This window comes from Cariama cristata, unplaced genomic scaffold, assembly GCF_000690535.1.
Source record: "Cariama cristata isolate BGI_N322 unplaced genomic scaffold, ASM69053v1 scaffold8543, whole genome shotgun sequence".
In the NCBI taxonomy this organism is placed as follows: Eukaryota; Metazoa; Chordata; class Aves; order Cariamiformes; family Cariamidae; genus Cariama; species Cariama cristata.
This window is the reverse complement of record NW_009606616.1, coordinates 2,253-15,424: the sequence shown is the minus strand read 5'-3', so window position 1 is coordinate 15,424 and position 13,172 is coordinate 2,253. Positions and strand designations below refer to the sequence as shown.

Here is a 13,172-nt window from a genome sequence, read left to right as displayed (position 1 = left end):
GAAATTTTTTTGAGACTTCATTGCAGTGCTTATAGCAGGTCTTGAAGAGTCAGTAATATAAATTGTCAGCTCTTCAACTCCCATGTATTTCCATGGTTTGGGGTTTGGGTTTTTTTTCCTTCTTTTACTGCCATAAAAATGAATATTGAAATAAGAAAGCAAAGCAACTGAGAATTTTATTGTCTCAAGTGGGTATTTTATATAGGTCTTGATGTAACAACAATCTGAAAGCCCAAATATGTGCAAACTGAAATATCCAACGTGTCTGTCAACATGTCAGTAGATTCCCACAGCAGTTAAGCACTTCAAAGATCCATTCATCTACATGTACAGGTATACACTGTGTATAAGTACACACATATACCTATATGCTCACACATCAGGATCTACGATACAGCATCATCCGAAGTCAGCAAAGCTGGAACTGAAATAAGATGCTACGTTTTGGCAGAGCCTTCACCAGCCAGAGCAGGCTTCCGAGCACAGCGATGAGTTCCCATTTTTGCAGCCCTTTTGTGGGGATGCAATGAATGATCCCGCAGATCGGCCCCACCGAATCGATCAGCACTGAAACGGCTCTGTCCGCGCGGGGCGGGGGCAGATGGGTAATGCTGCCCTTTTGTAGCTACTTTGGGTTTTAAGACACAAATTTTTTTTATTTAGAATAGTTGGCATATCTGCGTGCCTGCTCTCTGCCCTAACGTGTCAGGGTGTTTATTTTTCGGTGCGCAGTTAAGTCGAAACTGGATACATGTGCAGTGCAGAGAGCACACGGGCTCCAGACGGTGCGTGAGGTTCTCGTGTTAACCCACAGAGCATCCTCTGTGGCTGTGAAAGGCTGCACCTCGCCTTCGCCCATGATCCCAGGAGCCGAAATCAGCCAAATTCCCCACCTGATAAAGCGGAAAACCCCAGCAATTACGGGCCAGTGGGTGGTCACAGGGAAGAGAGGTTTGCTGGCAGAGCTAGGGATATTTCTGACACGGGTAGAGCCTGCCTGTTCAATGGAGTTTTTCCCTGAATGGATGGGTTGGGAGGACAGGGTCTGGCCTTTTGCGAGCTGGGGTGTGTGTTCATCCATGTCAGTGTGGATTTGCTCCATTACTGATTGTTCCTAATCCTAGAATTTTATGACAGTCACCTTATATAAATCAAAGAAAGAAAGAATATCCCATTTCCCTGAAATTCTTTATCTAGAGAGTAAAAGACATTGCACATGAAACTTAGAATATTGAGAATAAATGTAGAAAAATTGGATCTAACCACACATTCTTGTGGGAAAAAATAAAGATCTCTCTGCCTGTCGTGTGAGAATCAACTACTAAAAATGAAGCAGCTGGTGCGGAGATACCGCTGTCCTGATGGACCCCGTAAGTGCTGCCGGGCTGTGTCTGGCCCAGGGCCCTCGGCAGGGTGTTCTCCCCAGGATCCGACAGTGATACCCTCTTCCCACGAGTGCATTTGCAGAAAAAAATACGTGTGTTGGTTACAGGGGCTGCTGGCCCTGGCGTTAGCACAGATGGTGGACAAACCTGGTTTAACACAAATCTTTTCTTCCTGTCTTTGGAACAGGTAAAACCGAACTGGCCAAGCAGACAGCCAAGTACATCCATAAGGATGTCAAAAAGGTAACGCCTCTTCCCTTCACTTTTTGCCATCCGCATGCTTTTAGGAATGGGGTGAGTTTGGTTTCTTGGTGGCAGGGTCGTTGTCTGGCTTTGCTAGGCTGGGCATCCAGCTCACCGCTCAGCCCAGCTGCATTGCAGCACGCGTAATTCGTCCGTAGAAGAGAAATGCGAGGTCTGTGCGCACCGAGGAAAGGCCACTGCTGCCTTAAAGTGAACCTGGGAGGGCCCTGTCTGTGTTACCAGTGTCTCCGAATTGTAGAAATCCCAGCGGGTGTAGCAACACCTTGTGTTCCCCGTTGGAGGCTGCTGTCATTTTGACATCCTGTGTCGTGAACGTATTTTTTTGCCTCTCTTACTAAGAACGCTGTAAATTTTTAGAAGGATAAAATTCTGAAAGTCTGTTTTACATGTCCCTGGCTGCACCACTTCTCGCATCATACCAGTATGGACGGTGGGGATGGTGGCATTGATTTTGTGCTGAGTTCTTAGTGCTCAAATGTTTGGGATCCAAACAGCAGAAGCTGCTTGCGTGGTTTGGTTTGTTACCCACTCGGCAGCTTTTAGTGAAGATGGGTTGGAATTATTTCTAGGTGGTGGGGGCTTAGTAGAGGGGTAGTTCAGGGAAGTCTGAGGTTTTAAAACAGCAGGCGTTTGAAGCCAGACTCCCCAGTTCCCATTGAAGCCTCTGGCTGCCTTTGAGAGGTGCCCAGCTCTCTCCCACGGAGAACCGGGGAAGGCGCAGAGGTTGGAGCCAGGGAAAGGGAGGAAAGAGAAGCAGAGCTGCCCCCCGCGCCGACGCTAGATTAATTCCTCTCCCCCACATCCTCCAGCAGAGGATAGACCCGAGATAAAATGACACGTGTAGAAAGAAGATCAAAAGTAAAACGAAGCTATAAAAATGGCTGTTCTGGTTTCTTTTCCTCATCCTTCTGTAATTGCCTTCCAGAAGCAATAAATCCCAGCTCCTGAGTGTCAGGCACCTTCATCCCTGACTCCCACACCTGGAACTGGTCAATGCCCGGCCAAACATCAAATGGAAAAAACAGTTAAACACTGAATGTTGTGTTAATTCAATAGCATGCACAAATCGGAGCTTTATTGGTAATGAATCAGCTTGGCCATCAGTGCTGTAACGAGCGGTGTGAGGGGGGGCATCATAAACCCCATGGGCGGTGATGGGGGTGCAGCAATTCGCAGGAACTGACGGATTAAGAAAGGAAAACCCATAACCATCCCATTTCCATACTGCCAGAGAGGCTGCAAAGTAACAACAAACGCTAACCTCCTTATCCAGCTTGTGTGGCACGAACGGAGACAGGAGGATTGGGAGCAGGATCCGACCAAGCAAAGCAGATCCTACAGAACCCAACTCCGCTTTGGTTGTGCCGGCTCTTTGCCAGGACACTGGCGGGACGCTCCTTGGCCTGCACGCCGCCGGGATCGGGCCCCAGTTTTGTACACCTCGCTCTGCCCTGGGCAGTTTGTTGGTATTGTAGTATTTTGCAGGGAAATGTGTTGTTTTGAATTGAAACCTGTCCTAAACTGACCTGAACTCTTACCACCGCCCCCAAATACCAGCATTTCCCGGGAGAGTGGCAAAGTAGGTGGATCCTCCTGCTTTCCTCCGTCCCTTGGGAGCTCATGGCAGCACTGTCTTGGTTTGGTGCCCCAAGGCATCACCTGGGACCAGAAGAACTCCGGGATCCCTGTGCGTTGCCAAACGTCCCATCCGTGAGCTCTGAAGTAAAATATTCAAGGCCAGGTTGGACGGGGCTCTGAGCAACCTGGTCTGGTGGGAGGTGTCCCTGCCCAGGGCAGGGGGTTGGACCAGCTGAGCTTTAAAGGTCCCTTCCAACCCCACCCCTTCTGTGGTTCTGTGGTCCCTGTGGGGCTGTGTCTGTGCGTGTGCTGTGTACACGTGTACGGGTGAGATGCATACACAGACCTGTGTCTCCTCCTGCACAGTACCTGTTGGTGTTCCCGGTCTGCATGTCCTCCCACCTCCGTTCGCTCTTCCCAGTAAAGACCTGTTTCACGTGGGTCTCTGGCTGCTGTTGGTGGATAACATTTGTGTTGGCACATTTGCAGCCAGGCTGTAAGGGCCATCGGCAGCCCGGGATCGCTGCCGGATCCTGCCTGGGAAGAGCTAGGCACGGCGGAGCAGGGAGGTGCAGGCTCCGATGGGCGGATGCCGATGGGGAGCGGTCGTGTCCAGCTGGCCGTGCCTGTGCTGATGCCGGGAAAGTTCCAGCTTGCCTTCCTCTTAGGCAGTCGGACTAGACAGTCATTGTAGGTCCTTTCCAACTGAAATATTCTAGTCTAGGCTAATCTATTCCATTCCATTCCTATTCCTATTCCTATTCCTATTCTCTTCCTCTTCTCTTCTCTTCTCTCCTCTTCTCTTCTCTTCTCTTCTCGTACCTCTAGGAGCCAGATTATAGCTGCAAGCCCAGGAAATTCAGTGTCTGCAGTGAATCAGCAGCTTTTCAGATGCAAAAAGGAAACTTGGGTAGTAGCTGTAAATTCTCTGACAATAGTATCTGTGTAAGGTGGTCACCCACGAACCTAGTTTACTTTGGCTTTACGATTTTGATTTTGATTTTATTTTTGCAGAGAGGCATTGTGTTCTTTTTGTGATTTATTTCTAGAAAGCCGAACCGCAGGAATATCCATTTTATTTAGCAAATTGTACATTGCTGTTTCAGTCCCATCTGTATCGCTCTGGCTGTAGCGACGAGCAGATCATCTGAAGTGAATCTTGGCCGGGGGCTGTGAGCTGGCAGCGGACGCTGTTCCTGGCTCTCTTTGAGAAACTGCAATCATCTTCCTCTTCCTCAGAATAACTCTCAGCATTTTGTGGTGGGCCTGGCCACCCCAGTGCCAGCAGTCCTCGGGAACCACAAAGCCCTCTGTTCATCCGCGCAGCCTCCTGCCTGGTTTGGGGGGAGCCTTTGAAATGTAATGAAACTTGGAGCGCATTGATCAAATATCATGTTAAGTGTTTCTTTCTTTTGCAGGGTTTCATCAGACTGGACATGTCAGAGTTCCAGGAGAGGCATGAGGTTAGTAAACAGGCTGTCTCTTCTTCCAAGGGGTGCAGCTTTGAGTTTAACGGGCAATTTAAACAAATCCTGTCAGTGCCCTCATTCCCCTGCGTTTGGTCCCTGTCCTGGGTGGTGCTGAGCATCTCCCCGCTGCCCGTGAATGGGACAGTCACCTCCTGGCTGGATGTGATCTCGCCCTGGCAGTGGCATCCAGGACCTGCCCAAATGACTTCCACATTCTCCGGAAAACGGGCGGTTTGGTGTGTCAAAGACACAGAGCAACAGCCGTTGCTCCGGGCTGTGCAGTAAATTGCAATATGGGAAATACCAGCCGAAAAGCAAGTTTGACTCCGGTACGTCAGGAACAGAGACCGAGGAGCAAGAAAAGCTTTAGTCATTTGTGTCTGATGCTGTGGCTTCTGTACACAGTGTCGACCCTTGGGGGAAGAGCGACTGAGAAGAGATCATGTTGTGCAGGACAGTCCACAGCCTGGGCACGAGCCACGTGCTGTACATCACCCACCCGTGCCAGGGCTCTCTGTGGACCCGTGCCCAGGCAGGCACAGCTCAACCCAAAGCTCCGTTCCCTTCCTTACCTCCGACACGTTGCTGAGTCCGGTGCGGGGTCACCGCCTCAGCCTGCCTCCCACGGGGGTGATGGGGAGAATCCAGCAGAAAAGAGGACCGTGGTGCAGAGCCCACCCCTCCCCTCACACCTCCTGCCCAATTCTGGTGCCACAGGAGAGATGGGACATCTCGCCAGCGTCACCCCCAGAGCTGGGGGGACCTAAATCCCTTTGGGGGGCTCTGTCTCCCCAAAAAGCGGCAACATCCTAGCTGAGATGGTAGGTTCATAATATTTTTCTTTTGATGGCTCTGTAGGCGCCTTATATTTTTTATTGATGCCATTGGTGAGGTGCACCCAAATCCAGAAAGCACAGGATGAGAAATATCCCATGAGGGATCTGAGGATCATCCCCATAAATATTGGAGCTGCTGCGTTGTTTTACTGAGACAGGGAGGAGGAGGAGGAGGACTCGCGGGCTGGGACCTGGGAAGATGGTGTCTTGAAGGAGAGGAGGAGGAAGGTCCTGGGTAGGTGCTCAGAAGGACAGGTCCAAGATGAGAGTACCATTTTTTTGCATTTCTTGCTGCCAAGGGCTGCAGCCAGCCTCTGCCCCATACACAGCAGGCTGCGAGCGGGCGGGGGTCAGGCAGACCCTCACACTCGGCGTGTGGGGCTGTGACAGGGGCTGTGACAAGGGCGGATTCGTGTATTGACCTGGCACCAGGCAGTGGCAGCCTCAGCATCATCATCAGGAACTGCTGGGCCCTTGAATGGCCAGGGCTAGAAAAGGTCCAGAAAATGTGTTATTTTATCCAAAGCAGCAAAGTGTAGGGGTGTGGGAAGAGAAAATAAAGATATGCTTGCAGCTGGCCTGATAGATTGGTTATGATAGGATGCTACACTGTAGGAGTCAAAAATAGACAAAAATAAAGCCATGTTGATGATTCAGTACAAAGAAAGAGGAGTTAGGAGTTAGGAGTATAAATGTGAGACATAAAATACTGCGCCCTGACAAAGACAAGAGGCAGAGCAAAGGGAAAGAATAAAGCAGAGAATTGCAGCGAGACCAATATATATTTTTCAAGCAAACAAGGATCAGGAGGTCAGCCCAGGAGACAGCATCCTTTGGAGGAGCCTGCAGAGCCTCACGTAGCCCCAGACGCTGCAAAACAAATGCACGGAATTAGCTGCAATCAGCTAATTTCTGCTTTCCCGTTCCCGAGTCAGCAGGACCCCCCTCACCTCCGTATCGTGTCCGTGGGAGCGGGCAGGGGCGGCAGCGGCGGTGCAGGGCGGCTGTGCTCGGGGAAGGGGGATCGCAGCTCTACCTGGGCAGCCTGCCCAGGTCGCTTGGCAAAAAGGAGCCGCTAGAATGGGAGAATGACAGAATCACAGAAGGGTTTGGGTTGGAAGGGACCTTAAAGCCCACCCAGTTCCAACCCCCTGCCCTGGGCAGGGACACCTCCCACCAGACCAGGTTGCTCACAGCCCCATCCAGCCTGGCCTTGGACACTTCCAGGGATGGGGCAGCCACAGCTTCTCTGGGCAACCTCTGCCAGCACCTCACCACCCTCATTCATCGTGGCCTCTTCCCAAGCTTTGATTCCCCACCAGAGCCACCAGCCACTCATAATCCTTTGATTTCTTGTTCTTAAAAAGGCTAAAGGAGGTGAAAATAGGTCTTGGGCAGCTGGGATGGGTCGTTCAGACACTGTTTAGAAAAGTAGGGGTGGTGCCTGTTTGCCTGCCGGTGGCTGCTCCTACAGATGCTGCTGGTCAAAGCTCTGAGCGAGGTAATTGCTCAGCAGCCACCAATCTGCATTTTGCCAGATTGATGCTGATTAAGCTGATTCTGGGATACCTGGGCTGCAGTAGGTGTCACAGAGAATACAGAACTTGATTTGTCTGCAGCAAGGAGTCATAGCTGCCTGCTGAGCTACCGAGAGGGCTTCGTTCTGGCATCCGCGGATCAGCTCTCATGTGTCCTGTTGCTTCCTCCTAGGTTGCCAAGTTTATCGGCTCTCCGCCTGGCTACGTGGGCCATGAAGAGGGTGGGCAGCTCACCAAAAAGCTGAGGCAATGTCCGAATGCTGTGGTGCTCTTCGACGAGGTTGACAAAGCCCACCCGGATGTCCTCACCATCATGCTGCAGCTGTTCGATGAGGTAAACCTGCGTTTCAGGGTCAGAGTTTGCACAGCGGCTGTTTGGAAGATGGCAGTGAGCGGTGCAAGGGACAATGGGTGCAGGAGATCATAAAATCATTCAATCACAGAATGGTTTGGGTTGGAAGGGACCTTAAAGATCATCTCATTCCAACCCTGCGTCCCACCAGACCAGGTTGCTCACAGCCCCATCCAACCTGGCCTTGAACATTTCCAGGGATGGGGCAGCCACAGCTTCTCTGGGCAACCTCTGCCACGGCCTCACCACCCTCACCGGGAAGAATTTCTTCCTGATATCTCATCTAAATCTTCCCTCTTCCAGTTTAAAGCCATTACCCCTTGTCCTATCACTCCCTGCCCTTGTCAAAAGTCCCTTGCCATGTCCTGGATGTCCTGGAGCGGAGCTGAAGTGCTCCAGATCAATAGTCCCTTCCAAAAAAGTGTGACCCAGCCAGTCAGCCTCTTCTGCATTTTAACACAAGGAAACAGGATGATGCTGAGGTCTCTTGGTGGAATAAGTGACATCTTTAGGCAAAGAAAAAGCCAGTGATGGGAGGGTTGGAAACTTGGGGAAGCAGGCTGAGAATTGGATTGTTGCATGTCACCAGGAAGGTGTGGCGGTGTCATGAGGGTACTGCCAAGGAGAAGCCACCCCAGTGACAGCTGGGTGTGGGAATAGGTGGGCTGCTGGTCCACGGCAGAAAGCGGGAGTGACAAGAGGAGGCCGGAGGGCAATGGCCCTGTTCCCGTGGTGCCCTGTGCCCACCTCCCGTGTACGCCCCCTCAGGCACGGCGTGGAGAAAATTGGCTCCTAGGTCCCTGGAGCGGGTCAGGGTGTTTCCACATCATCAGAAAAGCAGGTAGTCTGGGGACTTTGTAGTCCATCGATACCCTAACAGATTGTTAACGGCTGGTTTTTAGTTCAGGTCAGTTAATTTATGACTTTTCAGATGGCATGTGATTTCTCTCACACCTTGCCACCCCAAACATAGAATCACAGAATGGGTTGGCTTGGGAGGGACCTTAAAGATCACCCAGTTCCAACCCCCCTGCCCTGGACAAAACTCTTCAGCTAACTACCTAGGAGGAGCCTGGGGCTGCTTCCCAGGACTTCGGCTGTCCTCAGAGGAAGCCAGAACACTCTTGGAGATACCTGGGAGGAGTCCTGAAGAACTACAGCATGGACCTGCCTTAACATACACAAAACTCCTTGGGTGGCTACCTTGGAGGAGTCTGGGGCTCCCAAAAGCATCGTGTGTGCTGGGTTCCCCGGCCCATGCCCGGTAGCTCTCCGGGAAAACTGCCAGTCATCTCCAGGGGTACGTTGACCTCCTCTGGAGACAGCGGAAGCCCCAGGCAGAAGCCCCAGACTCCTCCGAGGTAGCTACCCAAGGAGTTCTGTCGACGTTAGAGGCAGGTCCATGCCCGTTAGCTCCCCGACGCTCCTCCCGGGCATCTCCGTTCATTAAACCACCCGATCCCGCTGGCAGTGGGCCGGAGAGCAGACACCCGCTGTCGGAGGAAGGGAGCACAAAGTCCGTGACTTTGGGCTCCTTTGCTGGTCCCTGGGGCACGCTTGGCACACGACCTTGGGCAACCGCAGCTCTCTTGCATGAGCTGGTGGGAGCCAGGGACAAACGCGAGTCTCCAGGCTCTGCATCTTCCGCGCACCCCTCGGGCTGTTGCAGCCAAGCTTTTCTGTTTATTTTTGAGGTCCCAGTCTGTCCTCAGAGGCAACCAAACTCCAGAGCGATGCACTGGAAGGTTTTGCAGTTTTTTGTTTTTCTTTTAAGGATTAATAACGCAATTTTTTCTTGCATAGATCATCACAGCAGCTAAATGTGAAATCAATTCCTGTACCACACACTTGACAGGGCAATAACCCAAATGTTAATCTCAAGCACCCAACAAGGATTTGTGTCATTGTGCTGGATATCTGCTGCTGGAGACATATCGAGGAAAGAAACTGCCTGGGGAGCTGCTTATTTTTTCCTTATTTTTCTCTCTTTTTTTATTTTATTAATAAGAGAACTAGTACCTTTGAAGGGTGCCTGCCTTCTTTTGGTAGGAGGAGGGTTGATGCCATGGCAATTGGCTGCAGCGGCGGTCGCCCTCCCCACCGAGCGCGGTGCTGGGCTGCCCTGGTTTGGTTTGCCAGGCCATCCCACGGGTGTGAGGGATGCTCTCTATTGCCTCTTGCCATCACGGCCTCTCCGTTGCTTAATTCACTCCGTTACAGCCATAACCCCATTATTTCTGCAAGGTTATTTTGGCTTTGCTTGTTTTCGGTCAGGCCTGCACCAACTGTGCTTCCCCGTGGTGCCTTCAGACCACCACAAAGCCCCCTCCGAGCCCTCCCAGGCGGGTACGGTGCCCGGGGAGCTTTGAACCAACTCGTCTGGAAGGCTTTGGTGAACATGTGGGCAATGTTGCTGGAGCTGTTCAAGGCACTGATGCCTGCAGCTGCCTGCTCTGCCCCCAGAAAAAGCCTGCGGGGGGGAATGTCTCGCCTCTCAGCCACTCCAGCACCCAGCCCAGCATCCCAGCCTAAACCACGACGACGGGCTGGGCTGAGCCCAGAGCCCCGACTGCCTATGAGAGCCCTTTGAACCCACCGGAGGGGCAACAGCCTCGGTTGGAGGGGTGGGACAGAGGCACGAGGCAGCAATAACTTTACCTGTACTCGTGGGGTTCGCCAGAGCTGATGGATCAGACCCAAAGCCACGGCAGGGAGGTAGGCAGAGGATCGAAGGCGGTTGAGTTACATCTCCCAGGGCTGCCGTTGAGCGTGTCCCGGATGGGACAGGCTGGGACCACGAGCAGGAAAAGTTACTGCCGTTCCTCGGAGAGGCTCTGCTGCTTGGCCCTGCCTCCTCCCTGCCTGTGTCCTTGGGCATCCCCTCAAAAATAAATCTGCTGGGGGGAAAAATGGGACCAGTGTTCTCTTGCCTCATGTTTTGGCAATGTTCCTGTGGCACCTGCCCACGCTGCTTGTGTTGACTCGGTGTTGTTGCAGGGCCGACTGACGGATGGGAAGGGGAAAACCATTGACTGCAAGGATGCCATCTTTATCATGACCTCCAACGTGGCGAGCGATGAGATTGCCCAGCACGCTCTGCAGCTCCGACAAGAGGCCATGGAGATGAGCAAAAAAAGGATCGCAGAAAACTTAGGTACTAATCTTTCAATGCCATACTCCAAATCCCTAAAGAATCCACCTCCTTCCTAACACGGCAGGCCCCTCTTCTTCTGTCCGACAGCGGCTCAGCCATCCCTCTGCCAGGGGGGAGCACCCAGACCCTTCGGTTGCCCCCCTGCTGCTTGCCCCTGCAGCTGGTCCACACGGAGACGTCCCCCAGGCTCCGCAGCTTTCGGGCAAGCCCCGGGGCTGCTCCTCTGCCAGAAGGACCAGCAGCTGCCTCCTCTTCTCTGTGCGTGTCTGGGATGTCATGCTGGGATGTCCTGGTGCTGAGAGGTCCCACACCCCGCTCTCCACCATTCTCCCTCCGGTGATACCTCTGCTTTGGGCTTGCCCAGTTCTGAAATCCTCATTATTTGAGGTCACATCCTTCAGAGGGAGATCACATCTTTGGAGAAGGCTTTCTGTCCCACCTCTCAGCCTTCCTCGTCCTGTGCTCTCTTCCCTTCATCTCCTCACCCTTTTCATTCTTTCAGGACCCTTCCAAGTGCTTCCTAGAAAAGACTGGGGCTGGTACAGGTGCTCATATTAAAGAGGAGGAGTTTTGTTTCCTTTGTTGGTCCTTCCAAAAAGGACTGAGCTTAATCAATTTTACTTCACTTTGGAATGGGAGCCCCGGACCCACACATCAGGGTCCTGTAGAAAATTTTCAAAACATGTGAATTACGTAATAAAAGGAGAATTGAGTAGAGTAAGGGCAGCCTCTAAGATTTGAACCAAACAAGTCTGCTGAAGGCAGCAGCATCCCAGTTTATGTGCAACCCTCCACCGCCTTCCCCAGCCAGGTGGTGATAACTCCAGTGGCCCCAGTAGGCCCCAGTGACTGGTAGGTCTCTGCTGTGCCGTCCCCTCTGGCTGTTAGACATGCAGCGGTTTGTGAGCACAGACACCGGCCCAGGGAGCACGGGGAAAGGCGGTCTGTGTCCCTTCCCGCTGTGCCTGTGGGTAACCAGGCAGCCGTGAATGATGGCGACATCCCTTGTTTTCTCATCAGTTTTAAAAAACTCATCAGATTTTTTCTTTTTAAGACCCTTTTATGGTCTTAAATGTCTGGGCGCTGCATTTTTCATAGGCTATCTAGCAGCGTGTGCCATCACAGATACTCCGTATTTCCTAAAGGTCAGTCTCGAGAACTGTGGTCACCGGTGGAAATGCCCGGAGAAGCTGCGGTGTGTGGTGTGCGCTGCGGCTGTGCCCAGGGAACAGCCCTCTGCATCAGCTCCATGGGAGCAGGAAAAAATGTTGGGTTTTGCCGTCAAATGTATTTTCCAACTTCTCTTTCACTGTCTCTTCCTTTTTATTCTGAGAAGTGGATGCCACAGCTGGCTTAATTCAGAATCTTTAAATTTCAATCAAACTAGGTAAAGGACAAAGCATGCCTGCAACTGAACTTTCAAGAATAACATTTTAAAATGCCAAGCACTTTTCTGCTAAATGAGGAAAGCATTGAATTTTAATTTCTAGAACTGTATGGCAGACAGCTGCAGTGAGCAAACGGCGGTGAGAGGGCACAGCCGGAAAACGCGTTTCGGCTCAGAATCCTGCCCTCAATTGAGTTTCCTGGAGCTCCTTGCAATTTATGGAGCTCTTGGCTTGGAGATGCTCTTGGAGGCAGCGGCCAGGAGATCCGTGTGAGTGCCTGGGGGGGCAGATAAATGGAACGATAGAGGGAAGGAGCTGCCTCCACAGCATCTCTGCATCTGCGAGTGGAAGCAGCGGTGATGACAGGTGGCAAACCTGAATACTGGGGGCAGCTCTGTCTCTTCTGCCTGCTCCAGCTTTCCTCTTCCAGACTGCCGTGCCAAAGTCCTGTTACTTTTCGAAAAACCCTTTAGTGTCTGTTAGCAGAAAACAGAGAAGTGAAGTGGGCCGAATCCTTATAACCAAAGACCCCCGACTCCATTTACACCCCGTGGCCGGGCTGTGCTGTCCATCTCCCCTGCGCTGTGCAGCAAACTCCCCACCCAGGACGCACCCCAGCACCCTCAGCATCCTCGTCTCTGCAGCGACGGGGAAGGAGAAGAGGTGATTTCAGAGGGCTCAGCACCGTTCTCTTGCGTACCAGTACCAGCGTTGGTCTGGTGGAGCCTGGGAACCCCTTCTGCCGCTGCTGGGGTGCAACGAAGCTGGGAAGGGCTTCCAGCACCCAGCACCCAGCACCCAGCGTGGGTCTTTCTCCACCGCCCTGCGTGTCAGGATCCCATCCAGAGCACCTCGGATGCAAGGGATGTCCCTGTGAGCGTCCCTGCGTTAAATAGCAGGTGGAGTTAAGTGCGTGAAGGTGTAGGAAGGAATGAGGCGGTAAAGACAAAGAGAAACGTGAATTTGGGCGGCAGACAGGTAAACCCTGCAATTGAGCTGCCTGCCGTGGTTCAGAGCTGGGATGCGGGAGCCAGTCAGACCCTGGCTCCATCTGCAGTCGGCGGAGAGAAGTAGACTCCGGCCGAGCTGTGCTGCAAGCAGTCGGAACGGGGTTTTGGTCTTTGCCGAGGGGACCCAGGACCGTTCCTGAGCCTGGCAGAGCCGTGGGAGCCTACGCGGAGCAGCCCGGGCTGACGATGTGCTCTGTG

At 52.5% G+C, this 13,172-nt stretch overlaps 1 protein-coding gene across 1 annotated transcript in view; it reads left to right on the top strand.

The window, feature by feature from the left end:
* The window catches only part of CLPB (ClpB caseinolytic peptidase B homolog (E. coli)), a gene marked incomplete at both ends in the record, with an annotated part of 68,697 nt that overhangs the window by 53,451 nt on the left and 2,074 nt on the right, over positions 1-13,172 (top strand). Inside the window, 4 exons of the mRNA XM_009696424.1 lie at positions 1,573-1,628; positions 4,646-4,690; positions 7,243-7,404; positions 10,420-10,576. Of these exons, the coding sequence (XP_009694726.1) occupies positions 1,573-1,628; positions 4,646-4,690; positions 7,243-7,404; positions 10,420-10,576 (420 nt within the window). The remainder of the gene's footprint in view (positions 1-1,572; positions 1,629-4,645; positions 4,691-7,242; positions 7,405-10,419; positions 10,577-13,172) is intronic.